Genomic DNA, 22,197 nt, shown 5'->3' on the forward strand with positions numbered 1-22,197 from the left:
ATTAGCGAAAGTGCATTTTGAAAGGTGAGTTCCTTCCTTTTTCTTAGGCTAACCTCAAACTGATTGGTTGAGGAGTACTGCTAACTGCTGTGTTTTGTTTGGTTTTACACCCCTCAAGAGAGATAAATGTGAGTATCCTATCTGTTGTGTCTCACTGTCCATCTCTCTGTTTTTCTAGGAGGTGATTTCCTGTCCTTTTTAAGAAAAAAGAAGGATGAGCTAAAAACCAAACAGTTGGTGAAATTTTCATTAGATGCTGCTTCTGGTATGGCGTATCTCGAATCTAAAAATTGCATACATAGGTAAGGAAGATTTTTTTTTCCTCACAATTGTGATTTTGATCATTGGAAATGCTAGCTATTTAAGTGTATATGGTGCTTATTATCAACAGGAGTGATCTCTACAATTTTGAAAAAAGACTACACTTTTTCTGAAAGAAGGTCACTATTGTTCGTCTAATTTAAAACTGTTCTGTTCATTTGGGTAAAAATAAGTACTACATTATTTGATCTATATAGTTTGTTGCTATTAATATAAGTTAATAATGATTTTTCACCATAATAATTTGAATTATAAGGAGCATAACTGATACAGTGACAATGAATCATGGCAAAAAGCAATCTGTGGGGCTTATATTCTGCCTGAAATTTACACATACTTACATGGACAACAAAGAAGTTACATTTGAAGCATGTTTTAGAAAAATCCACTGGTTTATCTGATAAAAAAGGGAGAAAAACTATAGAGTTCTATATATTGAAATTTTAATTGCCTGGGCTGCTTTCTCTAAAATGTAGGAGATTATCAGGCATTGTACTCTTGTGGTACCTTATTTCTGTTACCACTATTCCATTTTGTGGTTTTTTCTCCAGTTTGACTCTGTCATGGTACTGCTTATACTCGGTTTGTGTCAATGGGAATGTACTTAATTTCCATGTAATTTTCTCTCAGAATATCACAGTATATGCCCGGCTACAATGATATGGCTGAAATATGAGACATAAACATGATAATAATCCACTTCACAGAAAAATTATGAAGAACAAGTTTTCATTTGTAGTATTGGTGACTTCTGCTTTGCGTTGTAGAACATGTGTAGGTGGACTGTGTGCCACTTCACTTACATCATCAGCCCATTTCATATTTAGCACCATTCTGATGAATGTTGTTATTTGAGATCTGAGTGGCATTTCTTTTAGATTTTTATCAACAGTGAATTGTTCAGTTGCAATTGTGCAGGTCAAACAGTACATTTATCTTCAAAAACATTCTTCCAACAAGAGTAAGCTCAAAACCTATTTATAAAATCTTCTAGTATTACTGTGTCAATTATATATTTTTTCCTCTTTTTTTTGTGTTCAACTTGATTTAAGGAAGCTTAAATAGAATCTTACGCTGTTTCCAAAACTCAGAAAACTATTCAGAAACACAAGTTAATTGAAACACTTCTGCAAGATCATGATATATAAGAAACACTGAAAGAAAAAAAAAATAACAGTATAAAACTATGGAATATTCCTTTAGGGAAATCCCAGAAAAGTATTGCAAGCACCATGGGGAAAAATAGGATTAAAGTCCCAGCATTCTGTTGTGGCAGAATGTGTTTCAGCCTGGCTCTGTTTGCCAAGAAAATAACAACATCAGAGCAAGCAACAGCATCAGTGATTTACACTAGCCTCATAAATGCTCTAGAGCTTAATAATTTCTGTAACTGTCACATCAATGTTAAATCAGAAGTCCCTGTTTAGAACTCCTGTGTTCTTAGAAAAATAAAACCAAGGGGGAAAGTAACAGCTAAATAACTGAAATTTATTAGAACTGTATTGTGTAATGTCTTAGCTGGTAATTTTAATTACTGAAAAAGAATATAGTATTTATTCATGAAATGACAGTGTGATGCCTGCAAAATACAAATAATTTTAGAAACAATTTTTTTCTGTAGAAGTCTTCTCCCCACCTCCCCTTTTTATTTTTTTTTTTCTTCAATCTGGAAAAAGGGTATCTCTGCTCATCTATGTGGATTAGTACTGTTTAATTTCCATACATGACAATGTGGCTTCAGAGTATCTCTGGTGGTTAGCAGTGAATAGGAGCAGCTATGCTTAAGCTGTGTTTACAAATCTAATAGTGAATCAGAGAATATATTTCAGAGAGAAGGTATATGTAACAATGTCTTACCATACGAAGAGACAGCTTGGATTGCACATACTATGGTAGAAGTAGGGAAAAAATTCATTCCCCCTGTTTACTTTTTAACTTTCAAAATCTTCACTCAATTTGTTTATTATTATTATTATTATTACAGATTGTCACAGGAGATTATCGGAGCAAGCTACCACTTGCCTTAAAGGCAGAAACAAAATTCCTAGTAGACCTATACTGAAAAAAATACAGTTTTAAAGTGCAACCAAGCAAGCAGCAGTATCTTCAGGAAAACTGCTTACTTTCATGAAACACACAGGTTAATAAATCAAAATACGCATTTCCAGTATGATTTTACCAATCTTATTTTTTTGAGATATTCAAGATTATTTTCAGTTTTATGTGGTTGGCCATAATATATGCCTATTATATTCATGAGGTAATTCTTCTGAACTTGATAGGTAAACGTAATGAAAATTTCTGAATCAGGACAACCAACGAAGTTCAGTGATTATAGCAGTAATTACAGAGGCATTTCTGGGTAGGGTTTTTTTTGAGTTACTAATACAGCTTAATTGGCAAATACTTACACTAGGAAAGTCACTCATAAAGTTTTAAAATGTGTTTTACCAAAGGCTAAACTGCATTTTGTTAGGATTAGCATACATAAATTTTTTCTAGGTCTGTTCCCCATTCAAGGAGTTTGAGCATTTACCCAGGATTTCTGGGAACCCCGGGGGATGGCTGGAGAGACATTTGTCTAGAAACCCCGTTTGCCACAGAAGCACAGAGCATCTGTTGCTTGCTGGGTACTGTGAACCTGTTGCACACTGGTGGGCGCAACACTCTTGGTGCTGTGCTGCAAATAGGCTAAACGAGGGAATGGCAGGCTAGCAGGGAAATGTCAAACTGTATAGTGTTTTGTAAGCAAGCTCTTCGGTGTTCAGGACTCAGAACCCCACTGGAGTTTCAGCCTCTCCTTACTCGGCTGCAGCTATGCATCTGCATGGTCTATACAAGGAATTTGGGAGCCCTTGTTCCCTCCTTTTTAGGTCAAGTAAGACAAATTAGTTATGGGTAAATTTAATGTTGAGAGCATTTAGATTAGAATGGAACAATTTAATTCATAGTGGGAAGAAGATTTAGCATTAGGTAAAAAGAATAGTAATTTTTTGAAAGAACAATAAACTTGTTCTTTTTTGTCAGAAACTTCATCAACTGAAAGTGTTTTTCAGGTAAAAAAAAAAGGTGAGAAAATTAACTAGAGAGAAAACGGACTAAGCAACAGAATGTTTTTTATTTTATTTAAAAGTCCATAGGCTTTGATTACTGTTACTTCAGAAGGAACAGTAATATATAATTAGAAATAGTTTCTTTTAGGTAGGTTGCAGCAAAACAAAATTATTTTGCTTCATGCTGTGGTTTTCCTGCAGTATTCCCTTTGTTGTTTTAAAGATTTGCTCAGAATCCTCACATGGGTTTTTTTAGTAGTTTAGGTGACCATAATTTAGTACTATGTGCATTTGACTTGCTGTTAATGTGAAACTAAAGGTTGCCCAGCAGTTTGTTAAAATTATTTTAATGACACTTTTTAGTTGTAGCTGCACTACCTATATTTAGCCTTTATATTTTAAAATTCTACCTGAATCTGTACACTCTGAAATTGCTATTTGAGTCATATTTTGACTTAGCCTTTCTGTAACGGGGCCAGTGTAACAACTAATCTGCTCTTTGCTTTCTATTTTTATGTGAGCTATGGTGTTTCAGTAGGTGCAAATATAAAGTAAAAATTTGTCAGGCTTAGAATGCTTAATGCATGTCAGTGATTATTTCATCTACATTTTCATCTCCTCTGGCGTCCAGATATCACTTGTTCTTTGCTCTTACTTTGTTCTGTTTAAAGAGCAGAAATGAGTGGGCTTAAAGGAAAGGAAAGGGAAAAAAAGCTGCATGAAAAGATGTTATTAAAAGAAATAAAAAGAGTGGTTGAACATACACAGAATAATGTAGACATTTCATCTCCATTTAATTAAAATGAGGTTGAAGAATTATTTCTTGCTTTTCATTTTTACCATATGCTATTGTTTAGATAGTTCCATTTTTTCTGTTAATTAGAAACACAAGATAAGGATGAAGATGTGATAATTTCAGTTGGTTCAGTAAGCATTTATGAGTGGTTGTAATTTCCAGTATTTGAATTGCATGTGATGAATGCATTTGTCCATAATTTATTTTTAGTTTCCAAACCAATCCTATGGGAGTATAGGAGAGAAGCTGCAGCTACCCAATTCAGAGAATTTGGACATACCTATTCTTTGTTTTATTTTCCCCTCTCTTTACCACCGTCATTTTGTAATGAAAATAATTCAAATTCTGGTAGAACTCAATTGGAAAAATACTTTAGTACTGAGTGAAGCAATTATGTGTAGGATTTCCTATGTTTTTATCATTTGGTAGTACAACCTTTCAAAATCAAGGAGACAGTTAGGTCTTGAAAATATTTCTGTGTCAAAAATTGTGTTGTAGCTTTAACTACAAGTAATGCATATATAGTTCTAATTGAAATGAGCAGAAATATTTTTCTTTTTTTCAGTTAGCCACTGTACTCCTTGATAGCATTCTACACACAGTTTCGCTGCTTTACTTGAGAAATAAATTGATTTTTACCATAAAAGCTTTTACAAATATATTGAGAACCAGTTTATTTTTTAAAATAATTTAATGTGAACCGCATGAGGTTCAACAAGGCCAAGTGCAAGGTCCTGCATCTGGGTCAGTGCAACCCATGGTATCAACACAGGCTGGGGATAAAGGGATTGAGAGCAGCCTGTGGAGAAGGACTTGGGGGTGCTGGTGGGTGAAAATCTGGACCTGAGCCGGCAATGTGCACTTGCAGCCCGGAAAGCCAACCGCATCCTGGGCTGCATCAAAAGAGATGTGACCAGCAGGTCGAGGGAGGTGATCCTGCCCCTCTACTCTGCTCTTGTGAGACCCCACGTGGAGTACTGCATCCAGCTCTGGGGGCCCCAGTACAGGAGAGACATTGAGCTGTTGGAGCGAGTCCAGAGGAGGGCCACAAAGTTGATCAGAGGGCTGGAGCACCTCTCCTGTGAGGACAGGCTGAGAGAGTTGGGATTGTTCAGCCTGGAGAAGAGAAGGCTCCAGGCAGACCTCATTTGTGGCCTTCCACTACATAAAGGGGTTTTCTAAGAAGGACAAAGACTTTTTATCTGTAGTGACAGGTAGCAACAGGACAAGGGGAAGCAGTTTTAATCTGAAATATGTTTATATTGAACATAAGAAATTTTTTATAGTGAGGATGGTGAGTCCTTGGAACAGGTTGCCCAGGGAAGTTGTGGATGCCCCATCCCTGGAAGTTTTCAAGGCCAGGTTGGATGAGGCAACCTGATCTTATGAAAGATGTCCCTGCCTGTGGCAGGGAGGTTGGACTAGATGATCTTTAAAGGTTCCTTCCAATCCAAAACATTCTGTGATTAAACAAATTTGAAGATGCATTATTGGGAGAGAGCTATAATAAAAGTTAGAATCTTAAAAGTCATCAATTAATAAACATTCCCAACGTCAATTTTTCACTAAAGTTACCAGCAGTAGCCTTCAACTATGCATCTACCAAATGTAGTGTGAAGTTGGTATTCAATTCAAATGACTTATTTTCAATGTATGCACTATGTGTGAGAAGATATGGACTAACTGCATTCAAGGTGTATTCCTTAGTCAAGTTTTCCTTTCAGTGAATGCAGTTATATTCTGGAAGTCTCCCATATTCTGAATTAAAGAAGATGTGATCATTGGTAAGATGATCATGTTCTGTGGTCCAGTTCTTCCACTTTTAGTCATATTACCACTGCTTATTTTTGCCTCAGTTTTCTAGTTGTTACAAACCCCACATGAAACTAAAAGTGGCTGGTTTAGCTTCACACTGTGAAGTCCTGGCTCTGTTGATGTTTGCGGTGGGTTGACCCCGGCTGGAGGCCACGTGCCTACCAAAGCTGCTCTATCACTCCCCTCCTCAGGTGGACAGGGGAGAGAAAATATAACAAAAGGGTCCTGGGTCGAGATAAGGACAGGGAGAGATCATTCACCAATTACTGTCACGGGCAAAACAGGCTCCACTTGGAGAAAATTATTTTAATTTATTACCAATCAAATCAGAGTCAAGTAATGAGAAATAAAACCAAACGTTAAGAAAAAAACCCTTCCCCCTACCCCTCCCTTCTTCCCGGGCTCAATTTCACTCCCCTTTCTCTCCCTCCTCCCCCCAGCGGCACTGGGGGACGGGGAATGGGTGGTGTGGTCAGTTCATCACACATTGTTTCTGCCGCTACTTCCTCCTTAGGGGGAGGACTCCTCACACTCTGCCCCTGCTCCAGCATGTGGAGCGTCTCCACACGGGAGATGGTCCTCCACCAACTCCTCCAGTGTGAGTCCTTCCCACGGGCTGCAGTTCTTCACCAACTGCTCCAGTGTGGGTCCCTCCCATGGGGTGCAGACCTTCAGGACCAGACTGCTCCAGCGCGGGTTCCCCATGAGGTCACAAGTCCTGCCAGTAAACCTGCTCCAGCGTGGGCTTCTCTCTCCACGAGGCCACAGGTCCTGCCAGGAGCCTGCTCCAGTGTGGGCTTCCCACAGGGTCACAGCCTCCTTCGGGTGCATCCACCTGCTCCAGCGTGGGGTCCTCCATGGGCTGCAGGTGGATATCTGCTCCACCACGGACCTCCATGGGCTGCAGGGGCACAGCCTGCCTCACCATGGTCTTCTCCAGGGGCTCCAGGGCCATCTCTGCTCTGGCACCTGGAGCACCTCCTCCCCCTTCTTCTGCACTGACCTTGGTGTCTGCAGAGTTGTTTCTCTCACATCTCACTCCTTTCTCTGGCTGCTATTGGTGTTGCACAGTTATTCCCCCTTCTTAACTGTGTTATCCCAGAGGCACTACTACCTGGCCTTGGCCAGTGGTGGGTCCATCTTGGAGCTGTCTGGCATTGGCTCTGTTGGACATGGGGGAAGCTTCTAGCAGCTTCTCACAGAAGCCACCCCGGTAGTCCCCCAGCTACCAAAACCTTGCCACACAAACCCAATACAGTGTTAATTCTGGATTTCTGTAGTTTTCATTAGATATATACCATTTATACTAATTACATATAACTTATTAGGAAAATATTTGCTTCCCTGTTGCTGATATAGTTTATGTGATCTACTGTGTTGCCAGAACTCTTTTTCCTGTTCAGTCTGGTAACTGCTAATGTAAAGAATTTTGGAAAGTGGTGTCAGAATTCTTTCATAACCATGAATTATCCTAAATAGTTACATTAGTCTTTCCTTTCCTGTGAGTCTTCCACTTCTTCATGGGGCAATAGTTCAGCTACCACAAAAAGGATGAAAAGTGATCCTATTCAATATAGCATAAGTGCTGTTCAGTTTAGTGTTTCAGTAGTGATTCAAGTCTCCTAGGAGCAAGAGAGTGATGGTTTAGCTCCAGGTCTCCTTCCTAAGGGGAGGGGAGAACCGGCCTGCTTGATTTCTCTGCCTAAATCCAATGGATGACAGGAGCTAAATATTTGTCTGTGCCTTTTGGCAGGCTCCAAGTAATTCAGTGCTCAGTGGAATGGCTGCTTTGGTTCTGCTCTGAAGTAGCTTATTCTCTTGAGCACATGTGTCTTTGAATACTGCATTTCCTCCTGCGCAATTACGATACCTAAGACCTTTTTTGTAGTTTCTGTAATTTTCTGTCCTGATTTATGAAGAACGACTACATTTTGGTAGAGTGAGTTTGCCTTTCTGTACACTAGATGGACTCTTCAAGGTTTATTGTGCAAGCATTAATTTTCCATTATTAATTACCTTTTTACGATTCATTCAGAACTGCATGTATAAAATTAAGTGATGGTGCAAGATTCCATTTGTATAGCTTTCTTTCACAGAAAATATTTAATCATTTATTACTGAATAAAAATTTCTGTACTGTTGCGTTAATAATAATAGTTGATTATGCTTCAACGAGTAAGTCTTTCAGAGAATTATTGTCAGTAGTACAGTTGAAACACCACATAAATGTAATGAATAATCATAATTTCAAGCTTTATTTATAAAATGATGTCTGCTTTATATAAAATGACATTTCAAAGCATGATTTTTACAAGATGAATATTAGAAAATTTTCTGTTCTATTTAAAGTTAAAACCATAAACAGGAACTTTGATGAAGAACTGTTACTTTCTGTAGGCCACTTTATGTAGGTATGTTGTTAGTATTAAAAAAAGCCCCCAGAATTTATTCTGTCAAATCTATAAAATAATTTTTAATCAAACTTTGAATTTGATTGGCACATTACAGTACCAGTATGGAGCTTTTATTTCTTAATATAGACATGCTTTATGCAACCTTCCATGTTGCCTCTTAACTAGTGAGCTTTTTTCCACTAAAACCAGTATTTCCACTGACTTTATTAGATTATAAAGATACTGTGCAATTATAGCATTGTGAGGTTTACACAGGTTATTGATTATTTGTTATTTGGTCTATTAGTCATAAAAGGTACTAATGGAAGAACCATTACAAATGCATACTGTTTATTTGGACAAATGATCCAGATTGCAAATACACAGGAATTTTGCAGAAGCCCTCCTTCTCCCAGTTCTGTTGTGTAGCTGAGGATCTGTTTGCTAACTCTTTCCAAAAAACGTTAGTTCAAAGAGCAGCTCTTGGGAGTCCTAGTTGTTGCTAAGCAAATTAAGGAGGTGTTGACTATTGCCAAAACAGTGGCACTGCTCCCCTCGCCACACTGCTTGGCGCTCTGATTCTAAGGCAAGAAGGAATGCTGCACCCATCTAAAGGCTGCGGAATTTACTGACACTCTGCTAATGCTGTACCGAGGCACTTGGGGTCTTCAGCAGCCTCTTTCTATGCCTCAAGGGTGCAGTGCTGTTGAGGTAGTCAGTCTGCACAAGATCCTTTTTTCATCAGTGGCTATTAAAACTGCATTCTGAACCGTAACATTTATTAATACAAATGTGTAAGTGCTTTCAAACACTCCAGGAAATTATTTTTCGTAGTTTTCACACTACTGTGTTTCTTCAAAATGTGGCATTTCCAACCCTAAAATAACTAATACAGTGTTGTTTAGCTGCTCTCATCTAGGAGAAGACACAGGTGAACACTGCTACACTTCACTCTGCTTGCCATATAGGAATAGATTAGAGTATTATATACCAGGTTTCGGCTTTTTAAAATAGATTTTCAAAACAGATTTTCAAGGTCTTCAAGGGGCGGGGGGGGTCTGCAATTTGCAGTTGTCTCCACTGTCACATTGGTAAAGGTGGTTTGATCCTAGAGAAATCCATTTACAATTAAAGTTGTATCAGTATCAGTTCTGAATTGGTACTTCTGGTTGTCTGAAATCTTATTTGAGCAACATGATTATTTTTTTCCTTTCATGAGCTTGTATCATTCTGATCTGTAAGTATTAAGGAAAAACCCAGGGGAAACGTAAGTATCCAAACCCATTAAATTAAATATTATTAATATTGTATACTTTAAACTCATTTTAATAAATTAGAGGTATTATTGAATTCTAAGTATGGTGTAACATAAGTGGATGTGAATGATGATGAAAAGCTGCCTCTGAATAAAAAGTGAACTCCCTTCTAATCTATTACCTGTTTCCCTCAGCTATTGAATTCTGGCATGGCTGAAAAACAAAAGATTTTAAAAGGGACGGGAATATAATTTTTCCTTGCAGACTCTGTGTATTTGTTGTAGAGGTTGATACTGTTTCTCCTTGTGTGCTTTTTCTGAAATTCACCCCAACCTCTATTAAAAGCAAATTAGCTATCTCAGATTTAGCTTTGCCACAGCTGCAGAAGACTTGTAATTAAACTTACAGGTGCATGGATTTGGATGGTCTGAGTATGTTATAAGAATTGTCTGAATACATTTTTGTTTACTGTAAATCTCAGCATACCATCCTATCTCAATAACAGTATGCTGTCTTTCATATATTCCTGAATTATGCTTGATGCATTCCTGTTATCAGAGGAGTCAGTGATCACAGTGTATAGGAAATACATATTTGAATTTTGGCTTTTTGATGTTATTGTGTTATGTAAATAAGCAGTAGACTACACCTATGATTATAGTATCTTAATGTTCGACACATTAATGATAGAACTGGAAATTCTGGTGTCTTGGATTTTTGGGGTTTTTTAAGAATAACACATTACTTTATCATCTGCTATTAGGGCAGATTTTGTTTGCCATTGGGAATTTGCAGTACCAATTATCTCTACCATTTGCTACTCTTCTTTTTAAATATTAAATTATCAAGACATCTATTAACACAAGTGCAAAACAAAGTTGTTGTTTAACTGTGGTTATTCTGAGGCTGATATTAATAGTTCCCAGAGGCCAGTTTAGTATAGGATATTAGATTCTGGTGTTTCTTAGTTTGGAATGGCAAATTGAAATTTCTTCATATGAAATAAACAAAGAGAAATTAACTTTTCCTTTCTGTGATTGAGTTTTCTTTTGATAAGGCAGTTACAACATTTCGTCTTATTTAATTGAAATTTCCTTTAGGTTTCATCTTATATCTAGCCTATACACAGTCTATGTATCAGCTGAATGGCATCAGGGATGATCCAGTATGATCAGCCAAAGATAGTTCTTTATATTAGTGTTTTGAATTGTCTGTTAAAGGTTTCAGTGAGGGTGATATTTTCATTTTACAATAAACTTTCTGTAGTGCTCCCTATTCAGCTTGTGCTTGAATATCATCCTTCATATATTCCCCATAAAATGGGGAAAAAACATCCCAATTATTTCAGACCTTTGAAATCTCAGTATGTCACTTTTCCTAGGATGATGATTTAAAATGTCATGAAGAGTTAAACTAAAGATAGTAATAGATAAATTGTTTGGTGTGTTATTGCAGAATTATTTTGTAGGCCTAGTTATTTTAAAAAAATTGTAATGCTTATATTGACAGTAAACTATTGTAATAAAAATATACATGGTGACAGAATTCACTAATAACTGCAAATCTATTATTTTTCACAATAGCTAGAAGTGTATGACAGATTCCACTTTAGCTTTCCGTTTTGGTACAGCTCAGCTTTCAGTTAGCAATTAGAGGTTAGATTTACCATTAGAAGGTAACTTCTTCATTCCGATGAACTGAATTTTTGTATTTTTGTATACACTGTGAGCGTTCCATGTATTTTTATGTAACTTACATGTGACTTAAGACCTTAATTTAACACTTGCAGATTTTGTGCTTCTGAAAGAAACTAATACAGCAGCCCTGGTGAATGAAGTCCTTTGACTGGGGATGAGAGCAGAACAACGTTTCCCTTCAGACTGCCCCTGCCAGTCCACCACAACTGATGTCTTGTCCTATCATGCCAAAGATTTCCTTAGATTTCAGGGCTTCCATGGCCACTAGAGTTTTTTGGCCTCTCTGCTCTGTCTTCATTAAAGAAAGCATAATATATTGTTTGCCATGTTGAAAATGGAAATGACACTCACTGAATTTATATTGGATGGAAGTTATTATATACCACTTAACTGGGAACATTCTTTTGCCTCTTTCTGAACTGGTCTGCACTGAAATGAATGGCCTTCCAGAGGTGGTATCTGTAGCTGAAAACATCTATTTTTTATAATACTAAAAAGTACTCTTGTTCTCTTGAAAGTTCATGGTACTAACTCAGGTTTTGTTATTGAGGCGGGGGGCCAGGTCATAGCTTGGGGTTTCCATTCAGCGCATTCATGGGCACATTGCCAGACCAAAATTTACCTAATGTAACTTGATGTGATTAATGAAAATAAGAATAATAATATTGAATTAATAACATAAGTATTAACATGGTATCCAAGTTCATTTGTAAATTAAGTATTTTGCAGTATTAACTAATTTTAAGGAATTATATCCATATAATACACATGCTTGTTCTAATGAAATGGTCAGCTTTCCTCGTTCAAGGACCTCAATGCCTGAATGATAATGTAACTGAAAATCAGTGAGAAGGAAGCTCTATAATCAGAATATTTGGGGGGAGGGAGCTGTAGGAGCGGTTTACAGATGGGAGATGATGATAACTCTCCAGGCATCTGCCCATTTATAGGAGGGAGTGAGGCTGAGCATGAAGCTGGGTTCCTGGGCAGACAGAATGGGAAGATGATTTGGCATCATGAAGGGGAGACTTGAGAAATCCTTGCTAAGGAGCATACACTGTATACAAATATAGCAGGAAGGAAATGTGCCATTTTTGGGATAGTATTTGTTAAGAGAATGAGCCTAAACCCACTTTAAAAAGTTTCTTTATTTTCAGATGGTCTGGGGCTTCTCATTCTGAGATTCCATACCTTTCCTTTCCATTGTCCCTACGCTTCTAGGTTTTACTACATAATTGGCTAAGACTTGAATGAGGAAAAAAATTTGCAAGAGGAAAATTCATTAGGAATGAAATATTGTTTGTTCTTGTTGCAGCATAGGTAGAGCGCAGCTGTTTTACTAGCTAGCTGGTATTTCTGCTCTTACATGTTTGAGTAAGTAACAATGACTCCATTCCCAGAAATCTCAGGTAATGGTCTGGTCTTTCTGCCACGCTGAACTCATGTTTGGGTCCCAAGGCTCATCAGAGGGTCCAAAAGGAGAACACATAGTATATGTTCACAATACTGTGAGAAACTGTAGTAAAATATTGTATATGATGCATATAGTTATGTGATCTGTTCTTTTAGAAGTATCTATTTTATTCTTGTGAGATGGTTGTTCTTCTTGTGTGTAAAACCAAAATAAAGTTCTTTCATTAGAAAACTTAGTGTTTTATAGACAGTGGGGAGCAAAGTTAAATGTCATAAGCTAGTTATAGAAAGATGATATTTATTGTAAGAAATCAGAAGAAATTCTTAGGAATTCATAGGAAATTTCAGAGGAAGTGTAGATTTTTTTCTTGTTATAGAAGATGCGTATTATGAAAAAATATTTAAATTTTTGCCTTGGTGGAGCTGAGTCAGTGTAGCTTTTTCTCATGAGAAATCCCTGATACAGAAAATTCTCTCTTAAAAATGAGTAAGCTTTACTAGAAGTAAAGCAAATGGGTTTAAAAGAAATGTAAGCATATTTTCTTAGACTCCCTTATTCTATTTAACAAACTGTAGTGTTTCCATGTTATGATATTGTGTTAGGGTTGTTTATATTTATCTGGAATACCACTTTCTTCTTGAAAAATATTAGGAATTTACAAATATTATTCAGACAAAATCATTTGAATAACATCTTTTTAGAATAATAAATCTACTTACTGCATGAGAGCGCAGTAAGTAGGCTTTGTCTAATTAAGAAGTAAAAAGTAAAAAATGAGAGTACAGGCTATTGAAACTGAGATAAAAATAGCATACTTCTAAAAAAGTTTGTGAAAGCTATTGTTGTGATCATAAAATCATATAGCTTTCCTACATAGTATAAATGTACTCTCTACTCTCATAGTCTTGTTACAACGGAGAATAGTGGATGAAATGTAATTACTTTCTATGTTAAATGTAAAAAGTTTGGTGACATCTGCTGTTTGGGGAAATAACAAGCCGTAAGTTCACAGTCTCTGAATTTCTGTCTTGTGTTATACAAGGTCAATAAAAGCGTGTACTCTGGAACTGTTGACAAAGGACATACCTATATACTTTATGCAGAAGCAAGTACAGAAAAAAGAATAATATACTTTTGATATGTGTGCAGCACTAATTAGGTTGCTATCATATACAACATCTAGACATTTCTACCTTTAGTTTCAGAGGATTAATTTTTAACAGTTCCGTGTTCTCTTAGACTTCATTACTCTCAACAAGAAATTTAATTTCTGTGACTACCTATTGAACTTTTAAGAGGTAGAACAAGAAGTTCCAGTATGCCATCAGACATGTTTCTCCAGATTTTGCTAGTTTGTGTAGACTAGTTTCTTTGAGTAGGAAAAGACATAATTTGCAAATAACTTTGAAATTCCCTAATGTCTTCCAGAGAGGAAAAATGCAACCTAAAGTTGAACAAAGTAAATATTTGCATAGTGTTTCAGGAATAGGTCCATTACCCACTTTCTTGAAGAACTCTCTATTCCTTGAACAGTGTGTTTTGAATGGATTTAAAAGTGAAGTTTGGAGAACATTGTAGCTTTAATAATAATAATAATTAGAAGGAAATGGTAAGGTGTGAATCTGAAAGTATCAAGAGGTATCAAGGGAAGTCATTATTCCACCAAGAGACCTAACCTCCCGCTGAAATTCAATAGTAAATGAAAAACTGCAACTTTTTACAGCCAGATGAACTTTTATTCCATGAATTAGAAGTATATTAATTTGCTGTTATCATTGGCTATCTGGTTATTTAAAATAAAATAGTGGTTTGTGTGCCATCTTTGAAGTAAGAATTTTACTATTAAAATGCAGTGAAAAATGAACTGGTGCCACAATGTGAAGTCTAAGTCCAGGAGACATTCCAAAACCCACATTATGTGTTTACCTAAGTGTATTAAATACAACTTGCCATGCTGAAATCAACAGAAAAATTGTCATTGAATTGAACTGGAAAAGAAATAAGGCCTTAGATCATAATGACCGCTTTTGCTATACTTCAGTGCATGTTATTTAACAAGTTGTTATGGTCATTGCCATGAAGCTACAGCAGTAATTCTTTTCCATTTAGTGTATTTTGGAGTTCAAAGTTTCATATTAAATCTACTCAGAAAGTTCAGACACCCCCTTATCAGATACCGTCTGATACCAAATACTTCACAACCAGGAGATGCAAACCATGTTTGTGGCTGACCATACCACTGGTGGTGTTTCCACAGAATCTTTAAATGATGTTTTTGATAGTCTGTACCGAAAAGAAAGATGGACTGCAGGATTTAATTTTTGCAGTGGGTAAAGAAGGCATTAGTGGTAGATAATAAACAACAAATTAGATGACAGCATAAGACAAAAGCAGAAGATGGATTGGAGTGGAGAAAAGGAATGCGTTCAACTAAATGCCACTAACCTCAGAAATGAGGTAAGGAGTTCTTTGAGCATAGATGATTGACCAGAGGGTAAGCATGTGTGTCAATGTTTGTTTGGTAAAGCCAAAGCATGCTTTCATGTACACTGTTTTCTTTCCTTTAGGGTGTAGAACTTTTCCTGGTTTATTTTGTATAGCAGAAAATTCTAATTAGTGCTTCTAGAAAAGGAAATATATGTTGCACAAAGATACAATGTATTGGTTCAATATTTTATTGGATTCCTGATACTGATTCTTGACATTCCAAAGAGGAATGCACCCAAGTTGTCTCAAACAGGAAACTACTTTCATTTTAATAAAAAATTCTTAGGCTGTATGTCAATGGTAATGAGTAATAAATTCCAAAATTGCTTTTATGAGGAAAACATATTTCCCTTCTGAAATTTTTATACACATACACATATATATTTATATATGCATACTAGGTTACACCTGTTTTATGGATTTGACAAAATGTTTGTCCACTATGTTTTTCAGATAGTACTAGTGAAGATATACCTTACTCTAATGTAGCTCTTCCCAATGCCTCACGAGGTTTTTCAGAAGTGCCTCTGAGCTTTACATTGCTGTAGTTTTATCACCGAAATATGGCATTCATTGTAGGTGCGTGGCTGTGTGCATACTGAAAAATTGATGAAGGAAGAATGTGGAAAGGGTTTTAGTGTGCATTCATGAAAGAAGTTAGTTGTAAAGTTTATGCAACTGAAAAACATTATGTTTTAGAGAATATATTACGTCTGCATGATCATAGATAGCATATAGTTCTACATATTAAATAATGAAGAAAGTGCTGTTTTCCAGCTTATTGTTGATCTTTCTTTGAGAATCAAGACATTTTTCTCATAAAGCTGGGAGAAGCTTAGGTGAAGTTTTGCACGTTCAGCTCAGTTTGAAAGTAAATTCATTTCCAATAGGTACTGCTCACAGAAACATTCAGAGCTAACTTAATGCATCTTAAAGGAATCACAGTTGCTGAGAATGAGTAAAATAAAACATATAGTAAGTTAAGTGCATGTTACCTTCTCTCACTTTTTGTCATTGCTCTGTAGTTTTCATCCTCCTTCTATCTTGTTTGGCAGGATTACAGTGCAAGAATAATGCTTTTATGAAACATTTTTATATCACTGTGAGTATTGATTGAAATAGGGACTTACTCTTTGTCAAAGGCTATTTCAAAATCCCTTATGCAAGGCAGCAGGCAGTGAAGAAAGCCTTATCAGCATGTTAACTGATTTGGAAGATTGAGGGAGATCATCAAGGTACATGGAGCTGTAAGAATTGTTGAATCAATGTTGCAGTATTTTGTTGTTCACAGATTTAAGCTGAGTCACTCAAGCCTGACAGAAAAAGCTCCTGGCAAAACTGGATGTCAGATGCTTCATCAAGTCTCATGCATTCTGGGAAATAAAAATAGATCAGTGAAATAAGGGCCAAGTCCCAGTTTTAAAAATATATGTATAGGAGTTAGGATGGCAGAGTAAGTAAAAATACTTGATTCGAAAGGCTTCCTGCTTTTGGAGTAATTTCTGGTCAGGATTTTGGAGATCAGTATGATGAGTAAGCTTACAAATGCTTATGCAAGGAATTTTTAAACTTTCCTGCTATTAATATTGCTTCTTAATAGTTAAATGGTTATGAAGATCTCCATTCCCATTCACTAACAAATGAATTGATTGTCCTTCCTGCTTGGTATCATAGACCTTCCTGACTTCTCATTCACTTCCAGGAAGCCACCCTTTCTTTCCATTATTGCTTGTGCACACCATCCTCTCTTGCACTTGATTTCCTGGACTAGTTTCTTACCCTCTTTGCAGGGTCATGGATGGAATCATGAAGTCCCACTCCCTCCTCATTTTCTTTTACTGAGACCACCCTTGCCTCCCTTTCCTTATTGGAGCTAGTGTAACTGCTTAGATAAAAAACTAGTTATAGATCTGAGTTTAATGTCTCTGTCTAGCTTGAAATGATTAGAGATTATCATGTTCCTGAATGGAAATTCTGAGTATCATAAACAGATGGCATAATTGAGATGACAGGATCTCCCATGCTCCTGTTGTCTTATTTTAGCTGAACTCAAGTGCGAAATAATACTACTGTGGTTACAAATATATTTATTTATCCTGGTTATTTATTAATCTATTTTAATTTGAAAGGGTTTGTTTAACTTTTGTATATGTCATTATTCTTCTATAACACTGCTCAACTTCAGTTGTAAATTGAAACTGTTGTTTATAAGTTTTTAACTCAATAACCATCTTTCCTACCACAAGAGAGCATTGTAACCTTCAGAGAGAGTGAGGCAGACAGAACTCTTAGAAGACTGTAAAAGTTCTGGAAGATTTTTCTATGTCAAATAGAAAGACATACTTTTTCCTTAAATGGGCAGTTGTTGCTTTTTTAACTATTAAATAGCTATTGAATTGAAGTGCTTCAGCTTCCTTTTGGGGAATATTTTATAGCAACTGATACAGTGCTTGGTAATCTTTTAGATTTGACAGTGAACAGGTATTTTTCTGTGATAGTTTTAACCTATTCTTTAAAACTACACAGTTCACCTCTACTGTGTTTTGAGCCCCTTGCAGTAGATGTTGTCTAAACCTGGAGCTGGAAGGTAGGACAGTCATCAGGCGTAATGACATAACTCAAAAATGCTATGAGGAGTAGCAGAAATAATGAGGAGTCTTCCATGAGCAATAATGGCAGGGGCTCTGATGTGCCACTGACATCTGGATGGGATAGGGAAAAGGACAAAATGCTGCTCCCTAAAGAAGCCTGCAGCTAGTAAGCCAAAATTTGTATGACAGCTGTGCTGCACACAGTGTGGGACCATGTTTAGCATGCGAAACCAGACTACATCTAATCCCAAGTAAACCTCTGTAACTGCATGTAATGGAAATCTGAGGAACTTCAGCACCAGCTACTTCAGGCTGTTTATCTGCTTCTCTTACACTGAATTATTTGCTAATGTAGAGGTGCCTGTTAGACACAATTCAAATCCCTGTGGAGTAAGTTACTAACTGCAGCTACTGACTATGTGCTTCTAAAGGAGGCTCATATTTTTATTCTTTATGGAAAAAGGGAATTTACTTTGTCCTGTCACCAAGACAATTCTTGAGTCCCGCTTTTCTGTGTCACTCCCCTGTGTTAACTGATATGCAGAGTAGTTTTGCAGAATTTCTCTGCTGTTTATAGATAGAATAATTGTAAGAAATGGTGTTAATAAGCAGGAGATAGTCATGTTCCCAAGTCAAAGCTATAAATAATTATGATTACCTTTGATGATACTGTATTACTGCAATTACTTTGTCAGGGTTAAGATTGCAGAGATGCTTAGTTACAACAGTAGGGCAAAATATTTCTTACCTCCTATAAATCCTCTGCTCAGGAACAGTAAACTTTTTACTTTGGAAAAGAAGTCAGCAGAGCTAAACCATGTACAGGAAAGGAACATTTGCTACCAGTAAGAACTGACAGGAAGTTACTGCTTTGCTTGTTGAAAGGAGCCATAGTAGATTTGCTGCGCGTGCACTCTGCCCCATCATCCAGATCATTAATGATGACGTTAAGCAAGACTGAACCCAGTATTGACCCCTGGGGTACACCACTAGTTACTGGCCTCCAATTAGACTTTGTGCCAGTGATCAACTCCCTCTGGGACCAGCCATTCAGCCAGTTTTCAGTCCACCTCACTGTCTGCTCATCCAGCCCATGTTTCAACAGCTTCTTCTTGAGGATCTTACAGGAGGTAGTGTTGAAAGCCTTTACTTCGATGACTGAGGTAGACAATATCCACTGCTGTCCCCTCATCTACCAGGCCAGTCATTTCATCATAGAAGTTTCTCAAGTTGGTCAAGCATGACTCGCCGTTAAAGAATCCATGCTGACTACTGCTTGTGACTTTCTTGTCCTTCATATGGCTGTAAATCATTTCCAGCATTAGCTGCTCCATCACCTTCCTGGGGATCAAGGTGAGGCTGACCAGCCTGTAGTTCCCTGGGTCCTCCTTACTGAAGATAGGAGTGACATTTCCTTTCCTCCAGTCTTCAGGCACTTCTCCCAGTTACTATGATGGATGAAAGATCATTGAGAGTGGCCTTGCAGTGACATCAGCCGACTCCCTCAGCACTCACGGGTGCATCCTGTCGGAGACCATGGATTTATCCAAGTCCAGTTTACTTAAGCATTCCCTGACCACGTCCTCTTCCACCACGCATACGTCTTCCTTGCTCCAGCCTTTCTCCCTGGTCTCTGGGGCCTGGCATTCCTGAAGGCCAGTCTTGCTAGTAAAGGCTGAGTTGAAGGCAGCATTCATCCTGTCCCATCACCCCAGGCTCTTTGTACATCCATCCTGTTCATCACAACAGCATTGCTGGTGACTCTCTCCCTCCTTCTTTATTCCTAGCTGAAAGCTTTCCTTATCAGGTCAGCCATCCTATTCTCAAACATAGCTTTGCCCCACTTAGTGAGGTGGATCCCATCTGTCTCGAGCAGAAGCTGATCTGTAAACAGGGTCCCATAGTTGTAGAACCCAAAACTGTCACCAGCACCAGCTCCACAGCCAATTATTGACCAGTACAATCCCCTCCTCCTTGTACCCTTTTTCCTCATCAGTAGGACTGAGGACACCACCTGGGCTGCCATGCCCTTGATTACTGCCCCCAGAACTCTGTAGTCACTTTCAATACTCTCCAGGTAGTCTTTGGCAGTATCATGGATGGCCACATGGAAGAACAACGAGTTGGGCAAGCTTTGACAGTTCCTCCACAACATCCTGGATCTGGCCCCCAGCAGGCAGCAGACTTCTCAATGATAGATCAGGTCAGCAGATGGGTGCCTCTGTCCCCCACAGCAGGGAGTTGCCTGTTACTATCACTCACCACCTCTTCCTGGTGATCTTGCTTGGTTTAGAGTGCCTTTACTTGAGGGCATTTCTGGCTACTCTTCCACTCTGAGGCTGGTGACCATAGTTTGTTGTTGTAAGCCCTTAGGTAGGGCAGGAGCATTCCTGTTGGAGGCAGAACTCAAGAGCTTCATCTTCTCCAGAGGCTGCACTTACCTTAATACTGCCCAATAGACACTGCTTACATCTGCTGCAGGTGGAATCTGGGGCTCTTCCAGCTGTTGCGTCTCGGAGAAAATCCTATCCACCTCCCTTTTATCTTCTCTGATGCTGCATAGCTCACTTCCTCCTGTAACTCCTCCACTTGGCAGCACAGCTCCTTCAAGACAGCAGTCCTCCTGCAGGACAGAGGGCCATCGCTCCTGGCACAGAGAGATGGTGCGCCCTGCAGCCTGGGGCTTGGAGGCCTGCATCCACCATCTGAAGCTCTGTCTGTGTGGAAGCTCTTACTTTAAGCATTGAGATTTCTCTCTTGTCCTATAATGATCAATGACCTTTTGAATGTGGCATGTTATTAAAGATCTTAGATTAAGATCCAAAATAATTAAAATAAAACCTCCATCTTTCAAGTTCCTGCTTCATCACCTCCTTGCAAATAATGCTGTGAGCAACTCATGATGACGTCTTGGCAGTCTGATGTACTACAAGGACTGTATATGGGATTTAGTGCTTTGAAGCACTAATTGTGAGTACACGCTTGCTGAACTTTCTGTAGGTTATGATCAGTATTGTATTCAAGTTGACAGTGGAAATTCACAACATTACAACCACGTAGCATAGCAGCTTTTTAGAATTCTCTATAGTTTTTAGTACTTATGCTGAGATTCCATAAATGGCATGCTTTTGGTAGAAGCAGATTTCACATCAGCTCAATATTTTGAGTGTAGGAGCTGCATTACAGTAAAGATGCAGTGCATGCAGGCTTTGATACAAATAATATAGGCAATGTGGCAGTGATTTAAAATTCTGACATCTGACTTTGTAGGAACCTACCTCCACCCAGCTGGCAACATCTGTACTACTTTTCTGTACAGAAATGAGCAGTTTGTGTCATGAATTTGCACTTGAACTTTTGTTGTTTTGTCCATTATTAAACTTATTTTAAAAGCTTTTTTTCAAAAAATGTTGCTCTCCAGTTATCAATTAATTAGCCGCTAGCAAGCAGTTACCTGATTTATTTTATAGTATGATAAAATGCCATCTTATCTTTGTTTATACCAGTTTCTGTGCATTCTACTTTAAACTGAAATAAATGCACAATAAAAAATCTGTAGATTTATTATTTAGATTTTATTCTTTAGATTTTGTTAATTTATTATTTAGATTTTAGAGCTGTTTTGCTGTGAGCTGTGGGGAATTCATGTTATAAGTGGAAAAACTATATACTTCAATCCCTTTTTATAAGATACAGAGTCTGCATGTATGTGACTGGTTGAAAAAGTAATCTTTTCATATATGATAAAATGAACAAATGCAATCACTCAGAAAATGAATGCTTCATGGGATTATTCCTACTTTACTACATTTTTGAGGTGTACCATATACCAGATAGTATGAAAATAGATTCCAGGACACCTGACAATTCAAATGTTTATTTTAAATCAATAAAAAGTTGTATTAGCTTATTTAGTCCTTATCTTTGAAACTGACATTGGTCTGTACAACTATTTAACTGGTTTTCTTTTTTTAAAATAATTACATTAATGAAATAGAATTCCTTAATTTTCCTAGGCAGCTTTCTCACAATCTAGTAGATAATGAGCTCTTATTTTTCTATACTCAATTTAATTCCATTACGTGTATTTAATCAGAGTCCATACCTTTCTCTTTTCTTTCCACGTGATTGCTTACTAGTATTTGTATTTTACCGAATGTTTGTATTTAGGCTTAATTTTTCAAAATATATTAATTTCTGTTTTACAGGTTAAGTCTAATTTTGTTGTTTCCAACACACATTTCTCCCTCCCTCCCTCCCTCCCTCCCTCCCTTCCTTCCTTCCTTCCTTCCTTCCTTCCTTCCTTCCTTCCTTCCTTCCTTCCTTCCTTCCTTCCTTCCTTCCTTCCTTCCCCTCCCTCCCTCCCTCCCTCCC

The 22,197-nt window shown here is 37.6% G+C and overlaps 1 protein-coding gene across 9 annotated transcripts in view; it reads left to right on the forward strand.

The window, feature by feature from the left end:
- FER (FER tyrosine kinase) overlaps positions 1-22,197 on the forward strand; it is a 186,777-nt gene that overhangs the window by 134,993 nt on the left and 29,587 nt on the right. For 8 of the 9 annotated variants that reach the window (XR_008574637.1, XM_054809463.1, XM_054809460.1 and 5 more), the window contains one exon: positions 179-302. Coding sequence is in view for 8 of the 9 variants with exons in the window: in XM_054809463.1 (XP_054665438.1) it covers positions 179-302 (124 nt within the window). In the remaining variant the exon portion in view is untranslated. Of the gene's footprint in view, positions 1-178; positions 303-11,423; positions 12,904-22,197 lie in introns of those variants that run through there. The other variant, XM_054809467.1, reaches the window with a different exon arrangement.

The sequence above is a fragment of the Grus americana genome, chromosome Z (assembly GCF_028858705.1).
Source record: "Grus americana isolate bGruAme1 chromosome Z, bGruAme1.mat, whole genome shotgun sequence".
Classification (NCBI taxonomy): domain Eukaryota; kingdom Metazoa; phylum Chordata; class Aves; order Gruiformes; family Gruidae; genus Grus; species Grus americana.